The sequence below is a fragment of the Podarcis gaigeae genome, assembly GCF_964106915.1.
Source record: "Podarcis gaigeae genome assembly, chromosome: 3".
NCBI classification, from domain to species: domain Eukaryota; kingdom Metazoa; phylum Chordata; class Lepidosauria; order Squamata; family Lacertidae; genus Podarcis; species Podarcis gaigeae.
Window position 1 is genome coordinate 53819942 of NC_139680.1, and position 12374 is coordinate 53832315.

Genomic DNA, 12374 nt, shown 5'->3' on the forward strand with positions numbered 1-12374 from the left:
GGTGCCCGCGAGGCGAGGCGGGACAGGGAAGTGTCGGCCTGAGCTCGAGAGCGGCGAGGGCGGAGTAGCGGCTAAGGGAGAACGAGGGGTGGGGGGCGGCGCATGCGCGCTAGGTGCGACTTCGCTTCTGTCACCCGGTAGGGCAACGCAGGAAAACCGCTGCCGAGCAGATCGGCGCTCGGCTTCTTCGGCCTGCCACAACGGAGGCTTCTTCGGCAGTCAGGTCGGTTGGGCCGAGATTCCCCACAAATCGTCGGTCGACGGGCGCTGCTGCTGCTGCTCTCTGCCAGAGGGGGCGCTGCGGCGCAGCTCTACTTCGAGGACGGCGCGAGTTTAGCAGCCGGGCTTTCGGTCTGGTTCTCATTCGCTTAAAGACGTGAGAAAATCCTTCCTGGATCTTCCTCGACAGGCCTGTCTAGCCCAGCGTCTTGTTTCCCACAGCGGCCGGCAATAGCGAAGGGCAATGCTGCTGCTTATTGGTCCGTCGGGAGCTCGCATTGACGTTAGGAAGCCGCGCGGGAGAGAGCGCGAGGCGACGGGGAGGTTTCCTGAGTCCGTTTCTGAGCGCCTCCATACTTCTCCCAGAAGCTGTGGCTGAGCAAGGGGGTCTTAATTGGGGGTGGGGGAGCCTTTTTTGGAACATCTACCACCCACAGCAAAGGGCTTGGAATTAAGAACAAGGTGCCTTTTTCTGAGCACATTCTGAGCCCAGGCACTTGTTTCCAGTGCTAGCACTTAACTTGAGGTCTTAACTGAGCTCTTGTGCTCAAAAGTCCATGCCAGGTTAGGTTTTTGTTTTAGTGAGGAAAGGAAGTTTGAATGCTGGAAGTCAGAGACCCTTCTCGATCTACTGCATTCAGCTGGATCTATCTACTGCCCCCACTACTCGAGCTCTACACAAGTGCAAGCACTGGCGGGATCGGAAGGAAACACTGCATATTCCCGGGTAAAAAAAAAAAGGCTTTTTTGGCCCTAGAAAGCTCAACGTATGAACTGTTGCAGCATACAAGAAACATTTAAAAAAATGGCATTGTGCGACAGTGTGAAAAAAAACAGTCCCTTACCTGAGGCTTACATTCTAAATGATTAGCGTGGAAAGTTCCCTAAATACCTCATAGGCTTGAATAAGGCTTGAAATCCTTTCCATTTGTTGTGTTTAGAGTCACAGTGAATTCGCAGTTTACTAGCCTGTCCCCTAATAGACCATCCAAACTTACTTCCATTTGTGCAGGGAGTAACACAGTACTTAAGAAGTGGGATACAAACAAACCTGTTAGCATATCTGCTGTGTGGTAATCACATTTTCCTTCTGCTTGAGCGAATATATTGTGTTATAGGGGGAGCAGAATTGCTTTCCTCCCACCTATCCTCCAAGAATATAACTTGGACAGGTGTGCTAGCATCACATATCCTAAAACACTTATTTAAAAATTCCTCCTCCCCACCCATCCAATTTTTACAAACTTGGAAGATTTTTTAAAAGCTTATTTGAAGACTCAGCATTTCTAAGAACAGGAGTTTAGTCATTTAAATAAATGGCAAGAACCAGCAGTGATACTTTCTGTACTGCCAATACCCTATCATTTTGGGAAGAATTTTGTTTGATCCCCCCAAAAAATAATAATAATTAGGCTGCTAAGGATTCCTTCCCTCCACCACTGTGCTGCTTTTTTTGAATACAATGTACCGTATTTTTCGCTCTATAACACGCACCTGACCATAACACGCACATCGTTTTTAGAGGAGGAAAACAAGGGAAAAAACATTCTGAATGAAACAGTGTATGTATCATTTTTGTGCTTCATGCTGTGGCCACAGACATGTGATCTGATGGTGAATTTGGGGTGACCCAATGCAAAAATCCTGAGACTCCCTGTGGATCCATGCTTTGTAACCACATTTTTGCACCATTGCAGCCCCAGGCAACAGTGGGTGCGTGATTTTTGGGGGGCAGGCTGTAGCCATGGACATGCTATATGATCTGATGGTGAATTTGGGGTGACCCAATGCAAAGATCCTGAGAATCCCTGTAGATCCATGCTTTGTAACCACATTTTTGCACCATTGCAGCCCCAGGCAACAGTGGGTGCGTGATTTTGGGGGGGCAGGCTGTAGCCCTGGACATGCTATGTGTTCTGATGGTGAATTTGGGCTGACCCAATGCAAAGATCCTGAGGATCCATGTGGATCCATGCTTTATAACCACGTTTTTGCACCATTGCAGCCCCAGGCAACAGTGGGTGCGTGATTTTTGGGGGGCAGGCTGTAGCCATAGACATGCTATGTGCTCTGATGGTGAATTTGAGGTGACCCAATGCAAAGATCCTGAGGATCCACGTGGATCCATGCTTTATAACCACGTTTTTGCACCATTGCAGCCCTGATTTTGCATCAGATCATTGCTATGTGATCTGATGGTGAATTTGTGGTGACCCAATGCAAAGATCCTGAGGATCCATGTGGATCCGTGCTTTGTAACCACGTTTTAAGTGGGGAGGGAAGGAAAAATATAGAAGGGACAAGGAGCACGAGAGAGGTGTGCGGAGAAGCAGCTGGCTAAGAATGCAGGAGAGGGGTTTAAAGGGGGGGAAGGAAGGCAAAAGTCCACCCACCCACTCAAGCCAGCCCTCTCTCTCTCTCTCTCATCTGCATGTTTTCCGCTGCCTGCCGAGTCCCCAGACGCAGCAGCAGCACCGGAGCACGGACGCTCTGCTTTCCTCTCTACTTGCCTGGAGGGGAGGGGTTGCCTGGAGGGGAGGGGATTTCACTGCTCTTTGTTCCGTCTGAGCAAACAGCAACCGAAACGGAACAGGGTGGGCAGTAAGACCCTGAGGCAGAATGCAGGAAAGCAGCAGCCTCCTCTCCTCCGTGACTGCGCAATATGATTTTTGCCTGATTTTTGCCATGCACTTGGGACAAATGGCTCCAGGGACCACACATTCGCTCTATAACACGCACAGACATTTCCCCTTACTTTTTAGGAGAAAAAATCTGCGTGTTATAGAGGGAAAAATACGGTAACTGCAAAGATGAATCTTGGCACCTCCAACCTGTCTGACCAAATTTGGTGTTATTGGCTCTGGATGGAGCTAGCATAATAGACCAATTATGCGCATGTGTACTCAAAGGCAAATCCCACTATATCAGTGAGGCTTTTTAGCATGTGTGCATATGACTGCAGTCTTAAATAAATGGGAAGGCTTTTAAAATTTCTGGAAGGCCTCTATCCCTTTGCTTGTTGGAAGAACCATGGAAAGTAGCAGCTTCCTTTGAATTTTCAGAATGACTTTGTGTATTGAGGAGTGCAGCATTTGCTCTTGATAAGACAGCAAACTCTTTTTCATCAAGAGGCATAGGTAGAAACAGTATAACAAACATTGCCCTGTCATAAAGATTATTATCACTGACAGGTGTGGTTCATTCAAATATCAGAATCCAAGGACAAATCCCTGTTCAAGTTTGTTTGTTTTTAAGCTGGGAACATACTGCCCATTGAACTTCTTATTTACATAACACCTTTTTTGATCCTGCCTTCCTAATTAAATTGTCCAAGATGTCTTACATCCGTAAAACAATAACTTGTAAAACCATCCACATCAAGTAACAAACCAGCAATAAAACCAGCAGCAAACACAAACAAGGAAAGTGCAAGAATATAAAGTGAAGGTTTACGTGGTGCATGCAGGAGAGCAGAGCAGGTGCACCACAATAATGTATGGATTGCAATGTTAAGAACTGGAAACCTTTGGTGAAAAAAATAAATCACAGAATCACTGTGGGTAGAAATAGCCAGCCAAAAAAGCAATATAGGAGGAAGGAAATATCACCACCTCTACTCAAATTCTGATGCTTATCTTGAGGTAAAGAAATTAGAGTTAGTTGAAGAGAAAAGGGGTAATAATGGGTGGCTTCAATTATCCTCACATTAACTGGTACATTCAGGCCAACATAAACAACATTTCAAGATGTAATAAATTAGTCAAAGAGCCTACAGGAGAGGAGGTGGGTACATATTTAATATTGAGTGGTAGCCTGGATCTGATTAGCACTTTATTTGTTGCTGAATGATATATATGGAAACCACCTTAAAGAGCTTGAAGTCACATTCATTTTAGACAAGGAAACCTGACAAAGCCTAGGGCATTATTTTAAAACCAAGTTATAGGCGAGAGTCCCTTCAGGAAATTTGGAGCATGTATGCAGGCTCATCTTAAGGAAGAGCAGTGTTGAAGAAGCCACACAAGACAAAGGCTTGCATTCAAAAGTCTTGCTCCAATGGGAAAAATAAAAAAGGACAAAACAAATATAAAACTATTAGGCAGGCAAATAAAGTATTCAAGGAGTAATGACTAAATACATAAAAACAACAGTTTCTTTAAATGCAACAAGAACAAGAAATCAGTGAGGCAAATGGTGGGACCTTTACAGACCAATCTTGAATTACATGGCCAGCTGTGTTGGCAGGGCCAGGAAGAAATACACTGCCTGCATACTGATGGAACAATTACTGTATTCTAGTCACACATGCCAAGGAGGACAGGGGCAAACATACCACTCAGAAAATTCCAAAATGGCATAAAAGCAGCATCCAGGGAAATGTCACAGTGCTGCCAATGATGCCCACATGCTGACCACACAGGAAGGGAACCAATGAATTCATGATGGGCATGAATTCATGATACCCCCAGTACACACCCCTGGAACAAAATGCTCAAAATGACACCATATGAGCCCTGGTGGCATGGCCAGCAACCATCACATTAAAAACTCCAGCCATAATAACGTACGGACCCTGCTGGATCAGGCCCAAGGCCTGTCTGGTGCATCATTTGGTTCTTACAGTGGCCAGCCAGATGCCTCTTGGAAACCCACAAGCAGGACTTGAGCGCAACAGGAAGGGGTTCCTACTTGTGATTGCCAGCAACTGGTATTCAGATGCATGCTGTCTCCACCAGTGGACACAGAATAAAGCCATCATGGCTAGTAGCCATTGATAACTTTATTCTTCATGGATTTATTTACTCTTTTAAAGCCATCTAAGTTTTTGGCCATCACTACCTGTTGAAGGAATAAATTCCAATGTTTGCTTATGCACTATGTGAAAAAATACTTTATTTTGTCCTGAATCTTCTAACATTCAGCTTAATTTGTTAGTCCCAAATTCTTGCATTTTTATGCAATTTAGAAAATTATGCCATCTAGGCATAATTTTATATGTCTTTGTCATGTCCTCTCCTGATTGCCTTCTGGTTGCCCTCCTGGTTGTCCCAAATATTGTAACCATTCTGATTTCTCCTTTCATTCTGATTTCTCCTTTCTGCAATAATGCAGAACCTTACTAATGCCAGTCTTCCTTACGCTCCACACAAGCACCATTTTGGAGCACAGTGTACAAGGGGCTGTGACTCACTGGGGGAGGACAAGACTTTTCCAAGGCCACATCCATAGCAGCTGCACACACAGAATAGCAACAGCTCTCTTTTGCTTAGGGCAGTTGACAAACAGAAAGCAGAGGGAGGGTGACAGCATACTCCCACTGAACGTTTACATGTCCTGGCCCCAAAAAGGAATGTTAGAAGCAAAAGAGAGGGAGTTTCCTGGACTCACAGCAAACATGGCAGAGCAGGGTTTTTTTACTGCTTCTCCACAGTTGCACACAGGAATAAAAATATTGCAAGGTATCTGTAGCCCACCAGTCACAAGAACCAGTGAACAATGCTTAGAAATAGGCTGGAGACGGAGCCCTCATCTGATTGAACATCTTATGCTTTACATAACAGGAGATTGTGCTTTAAATCCAGAGTGCAGCCCCACAGTAGGAAAAGTAGGGCAAGTGCACTCACACCTGCCTATATGAAGGGGCATATAAAATAATTTTATGCACAAATGCAGTGATCACTCCGACTTTGGGTTTGAAAGTAAAGAGCTCATGCAGACTATTGAACAGTGTTAGACCTGGATAGAGAAGACCTGAATTCTTAAAGAAGTAGGTGTGATTATGAGGAATTATTCATTCATTATTATTTTTTTGCCTCCAGCTGTAAAGAGTACAGGAGTTCTGGGTGAGTGAGAGGTGAAATGGGAACACAATCCACAGATGAAAAGCAGAGGATAGTAAATCAGCCTTCCAGCATTACAGATTTTCAGTAACTAAATCCTAGGAAAACAAAAGATACACAAGTTCTTCAAGTGACATTTTTTGCATCAGACAACGTTGTTGCTGCTGCTGCTGCTGCTGTTTATGAATTTTGTTTGTCCCTCTTCATCTGAAGATCACAGGGCGGTTCACAACATATATAGACATTTTAAAATAACTCAAAATAAATGTTGTCAATAACAATCATTGAATTATGTAAAATATAGAAATCTATGTAAAATATAGTATATTTTAAAAACAAAGTAAACTGGCTTGATTCCTCCTGATCAATCATGCAACTATGTATGTGTGTCAGGATAAAAGAGGAGCTTCAGGGTCTTTTTCCTGATGCTTTTAATACGGGGTCATTGAAAATCCAAAAATTTTATAGCCCACTATAAAACAGCTCTTTATCTTTTCTCCCAACTCATTCTGTGGTGTCACACTTAAGCAAACTAGGAAACTACAGATAACAGAAGTGTTTGCAGATTAGGCAACAGCCAATAAATAAGATCAATTTCCACGCCAGCCAGAATAAAGATTCCTTATCATTGTTTAAACCTTTTGCTCTTTGTGATGCCTGTGAATATTTTAACCCAAGGAAGTTAAGAGATTGTCTTTTCTGTTCGCTCTCTTTTAAACAAAAGTAAAACACGCATCTGTATTATCTTTTTATCAGGTGTTACGGTATAAAAGAACACATGGCACCTAAATTCATGCTGCGGCTCACATTTAAGCTGGTGCTGCTCGGGAAGGTGCTGTTTAGGAAAATGCAGCTGTTTTGCCTTTTACTCCTCTTGTTTTATCTTTGCAGAGCTCAAACCCCCACATGCCCGCGGAAATGCCACTGTGACTTGGCAGGGAGAGTGCAGTGCTATAGAGTTGGAGAAGTGCCTAAAGAGATTGCTAAAACTACCAGGGGAATTTACATCAGCCATGGCAAGATCAAACACCTCCAGGTAGGATGGTTTATTCATCAGCTAACCTGCATTTTCAAATTAGAGTGGCAAGGTGCAAAAGAGGACAGACTTATTACATATGTAATCTTTGTATAGGATGCAGAATTTGGTACTGGAGGTTTTATTGGGAGGGTGGGGTTAGAATTGCCTCTACAGATATTTCCTTTCCCTATATGGCTGTTACAATATCAGGAGCCCACTTCTCCTATGTGTCTGCTGCTGCTAATAATAATAATAATAATAATAATAATAATAATCTTGTTCCATGTTTTAAACTGAAGCTTGTAGCCCAGGGCTATGAACTCAGATCTAAGCCTATTATTATTAATAATATTAATATTATTATTATTGCCTTAGTTCTGAGTGCACAGCCTTGGGCTACAAGGTTCAGTTTAAAACATAGAACAAGAATATGCTCCCTTTTATTTTGTCTAAATAAAAACCACCATCCAGTGTTCTCTTCTGAATTTTAGAGAACACTTTCCCATGCTTGGTGTCAGGTGTGAGGAACCACTGGCCCCTCCAAATGTTGCTGAACTGTGACTCCCATCAACCCCAGCAAGGGCAAGGGATGATGGGAGCAGCAACCTTACGAGGGCAAAAGGTTCTCCACATCTGTTCTATATTAAAACACACGGCATATTTTTATACTGTACTTCATAAAGATTCCAGTTTGACTTAACAACAGTTAAACAGAACTTAATAAAATAATAATTAAAACAAGGTAAATAAAAGCACATAAATAAGCAGACTAAAAGACAAAAAATAGCCAGACTATCCATCAGAGGTTGTTATCAGTAACCCACAAATGCTTGGGCAAATCAGGTGACCAAAACATAACGCATATGACTTGTAGCAGGTAAGTTCTAGCCGCAGAATAGTATTGTCATATATTAAATATCATCCATAATATTCAAATATTTATGACGTTATACAGCTGTTTTCCATTACCATTGAGAGAAATAGATTTATTTCATTTGAACATGTACAAAAAATAGCCTTTCCTCTGTACAAGTTCAATGCATGGTATTGGTAGTTCTGCAACAGTGTTGCCAAATGGCACAGCCTCCTCCTGTCCCTTTAACAGTTTTAATAAGCAAATAAGCAGAAAAAAGCGGCACATTCTAGGATCAAATAAGAAACCAGGACAATTTATTTAAATCAGAGACATCTCTGGAAAATAGGGATACTAGGAGGGTCTGTATACACACACAGTATTAGCCACAATTGTGGGTGATTACATAGCGGCAAATCTTGGGTTTACCACCCAATGCGCCCTTGATTGAAAACCATAACTGACCCCGTCTGACAAATGTTGCTCTAATATGTGTGGACAGATCTGTTTATTACAGCCAAAATTTACTTTTACCTCTTGTACATTAGACAGACCAATAAATGTTCTTACACAAATAGGTTTGTTTGCTCATTAGTACAAAGTGTAATCACAATTTCATGGGCAAGAAAAATAGTATTTGCATGTCATGACCAGAAAAGAAAAATGGAAGTTCTTATCAGGGTAATTGACTATTTTGTCAACTACTAACCGGATAGCCAGTTGTAACACAAACCTGTAGAGCACCTTTGCACAAAGGGCTGTTTTGTTCTTTCTTCTTAAAACTTCTAAAAGAAGTGCCAAAATTTATGTCATGAGATGATGCTAGCATTTTCTTGTGTGCTCTACAAAAATAGAAACCATCTCTGAACTGATGTATGAAGATATTTCAAATAAAACACACAGTCAAGCCAAACTAAGTAATTTAAAAATCCATGGTTCTACAACTCACAACACTTCAATTCTAGAATCAGAATAGTGTTGCCATATATTGGATATCGTCCTTTATATTATTTAAAAAATTCTTTTCAGTTCATTAATTTTTTACTGCTGAATCATGAACAGAAATATTGTTTTATAACTAACAAATGCTTTGTTTAATATGAAATACTAATGTTTCTAAAGGCACATTCTAATTAAGACATGTATCCCAGAAGGAAACTCAGCAATTCTAATTTTCATAATATTCATAATATTCATAATACAATGCTAGCCTATACACTGTAAATATTAGAGCTCAGTGGGGTTTACTCCCAGGTAAATCTGAATAGTATAGTGTTTGTTCCATGCCAAGCCTCTAGAGGGCTCCAACTTGCCATGAAACATGGACAAAATCTAGTTTGGCTAAAATTAAATCATGCTCACGTACAGTATAATATTGTTCTTGCATAACTCCCATTTATTTGAATGATGATTTGTGGCCATTCCATGAAACAAAATCCATCTCTGAATTAGTTTGGCCAGAAATAATTTTGTTGTGGCTTTTGTCCTTTAGATCACTGACATCAGCAGCATGTCTGCCCTTGAAGAATTTGTCCTGACCTGGAGTGGGACAGAATCAGTGGAGAATAACACTTTCAAAGCTCTGGATGCATTGAGGACCTTGGAACTTCGGAAAAATAAACTAAGGCACATACCTACCTTGCTTCCAGGAAGCCTTGAAGTACTGAAGCTGGGGGACAATTTAATAAGTGTTGTACATGAATCTAATTTTGAAGGTTTACAAAAATTAAGGGTACTTGAAATACAAAGCAATGTAATTTTGGCTCTTTCTTTTAGTACTCTCTCCTCCCTCAGCAGCTTACAAAGTTTGACTTTGGATGGAAATAATATGGAATATGTGTCTGGAACCTTCTACCTACCCAACCTAAAGTATCTTAGCATGGAAAACAATAAGCTGCAATCTTTCTCAGGAGGACTTTTTATATCTCTTTGCAATTTGCTATTTCTCAACTTAAATGGTAATTTACTGACAAGCACCCCTTCAGATCTGCCTGCATCTTTATTGACATTGAAGTTAGAGAGAAACCAGCTCAAAATGCTAAAATTTGGAGATATGAGGCAAATGGCAAACTTGTCAGAGCTTTTCCTGTCTGAAAATCAGCTTTCATCAATTGAGGATGCGGAGTTTCTTTCCAGTTTAACTAGACTGGAGCTGTCTGGGAATAAGCTCCAGATAATCCCATCCAGATTACCAGTCACGCTACAGAAATTTGATTGCAGCAATAACCTGATTGAGAGAATAAAGGCGCAAGATTTCAAGGAACTACACAGCCTAAAGCACTTGTTCCTTGACAACAATGTTGTTGCCACATTTGAAGATGGGGCACTTCAGAACTGCACGCAACTGTCTAATCTGGCACTTGAACAAAATCTACTTAGTTCTATTCCATTAAGGTATGTGAATGGATTGGGCTCCCCTTTTCACACCTGCAACAACTGTAAGAAAACTAGGTGTGCCACTGCAAATTACTTAAATAACTGGGATAAGTTAAAGCCAGTGTGGCATAATGATAGAGTCAGCTGAGAACTGTGGAAACACCAGTTCAAATCCCCACTCAGCCATGAAATTCACTGGAGAACTCTAGGCAACTCACTGTTTCTCAGCTTAACCTACCTCACAGGCCTGTTGCCAGGATAAAATGGGGAGGCGTGACTGTGCATGCTGCCTTGAGCTGAATGGTGAAATGGTGGGATATCAATCTAACAAATAATGAATAGAGATTGATATTGCTTCAGAACAGATCAATGTGCAAACAGCATACATGCCACTTATTTCAGTGCGGTGGCCAGATTTTTGAGTCCAGAATCTGATTTCTAAACACAGGCGCCAGGACTCATGCCTCCCAGGAAACCAATTTAGTCTAAACCACTGTATTGCAAAGATGAGTCCTTGCTCAAATTACTCCCTTGTCTGGTTTATGTGCAAGAAATTGGTTTCAAATCACTTTTCTACTATAAGGCTAACTGGATGGCCTTCAGGCAAGGCATTATTTCTCATCCTAATGACAGGCTTCTTGCTTTAAGCTACTACATAAAACAATGTTTCTTTCTTTACTTCAGACTCCCAAGTACACTAGCCAGACTGGATCTGAAAGGAAACAGCATACAAATAATTAAGGAGCAGGAACTGAAGAATTTAAGGCACCTGCAGGTCTTAAACCTACGGAACAACAATATATCCACCATAGATCACAGTCTCTGGAAATATTTACCTCGACTCAGATACCTATATCTGGACAGCAACCCATGGAATTGCACTTGCGAATTCCTCAAAACCAGAAGGGTGCTCACAGCCAAAGGCATAGATGTTAAAGGAGGACAATGTAAAGCACCAGCAGAAAGCCAGGGTGAAAGCTGGATGTCTTCAAGAAAGGTTCTGCATTTGTGTGCACACAACAATCTGTATTCATTAGAAGGAGAAGAAATAGGAAAGAACACAAGCGTTGATAATCCCTCCAGTCTCAGAGTAAACATGGATGATTATTATGATTATGAAATATATTAAACAGAAGTCCCCAGTAAATTGCAAACTCAAGATTAATTCGGTCCTCCAGAGCAATCTATCCCTGACATTTTTTCATTTTGACCTACAAAATTGTATGTAGTCAGCAGCTTCTAAACCTATTGAAATCATTAGCTGTACCCAGGATTGACCTGGAAAGGCTGGGCTGTTACATTCTTCCTGTTTCCAAATGTTTGGAATGGAAATGAGACAAATCTAGTACTGTATTAATGTTGTTTAGACAACACTTCAGTGGGACCCTAATGATGGTATTGGGGTGGCTATACACAAACCTGGTTTCAGTACTGTTTGCACGTGCAAAATGTTTGGGGTGAACCGACCTGTTTCGTTTCTGATCAGTGCATGTACCATAGCTTCCTGCTAAAATCCTGTAACTTTTCATACAGCAAATGTCCAGGGTGTGTGTTCTGCTTTTGTTGTGTTGTAATTAAAGTGCCACTTCATAAAACACTAATGTTGGCTATCTATAGCAATTAATTGTATAAACAAGATATTCATATTTGAGAGTGTGGGTAGGCAGGGTGGTAGTGTTTTGAAATCACAAAGTGCTTTGTTAGAATCCACGTCGTTGTGCATTAAATATGAGATGTCATGGGAAAAACAAGAATGCGAATAAATGAAAATTAGTAGTGCACCAATAAAATTGACTAAACGTATGGTCGTTCCTCCAGTGCATCTTCGTTTGTTTGGTCACAGGAAAAGTATATATTAACGGATGATGAAACTTGCGTACGGTGGCCTTTTATGTAGAGTCAGTGACCGAAAATGAGCAAACTAAAATAGTGAAAAGGGCAAAGTCAGGCAGCGCTCTCCAACCCAAGCAGCGCGACTATTAGCAGCCGGCGCACACTCCCGCCGCTAGATGTCGCTGTGCATGAGGAAAACACGTGCTGAATCCGAGGGCCGCCGCCGTAGGTGGCG

At 41.6% G+C, this 12374-nt stretch overlaps 1 protein-coding gene across 7 annotated transcripts; it reads left to right on the top strand.

Annotated features, from left to right (window-relative positions):
- The first annotated feature begins 3 nt into the window (after positions 1-3).
- Positions 4-12109, top strand: LOC310840935 (nephrocan-like). Of its 7 annotated transcripts, none has more exons than XM_083731351.1 (4): positions 4-113; positions 6951-7095; positions 9423-10324; positions 10991-12109. In XM_083731351.1, the coding sequence occupies exons 1-4, from the start codon at positions 103-105 to the stop codon at positions 11433-11435; spliced, it is 1503 nt and encodes a 500-aa protein (XP_083587477.1). In that variant the 5' UTR covers positions 4-102; the 3' UTR covers positions 11436-12109. The 7 variants fall into 7 exon arrangements, with proteins under 7 accessions (XP_083587477.1, XP_083587479.1, XP_083587476.1 ...); XM_083731353.1 differs by having other exon boundaries at positions 86-223; XM_083731350.1 differs by having other exon boundaries at positions 88-137.
- Positions 12110-12374: the final 265 nt, after the last annotated feature.

Bases quoted from the DNA above. Each gene is read 5' to 3' on its own strand.
- LOC310840935 (XM_083731348.1), top strand. From the start codon at position 6,838: ATGGCACCTAAATTCATGCTGCGGCTCACATTTAAGCTGGTGCTGCTC. The intron at 7,096-9,422 runs GTAGGATGGTTT...TTTGTCCTTTAG, and splicing joins GCAAGATCAAACACCTCCAG to ATCACTGACATCAGCAGCAT. The intron at 10,325-10,990 runs GTATGTGAATGG...TCTTTACTTCAG, and splicing joins CTTAGTTCTATTCCATTAAG to ACTCCCAAGTACACTAGCCA.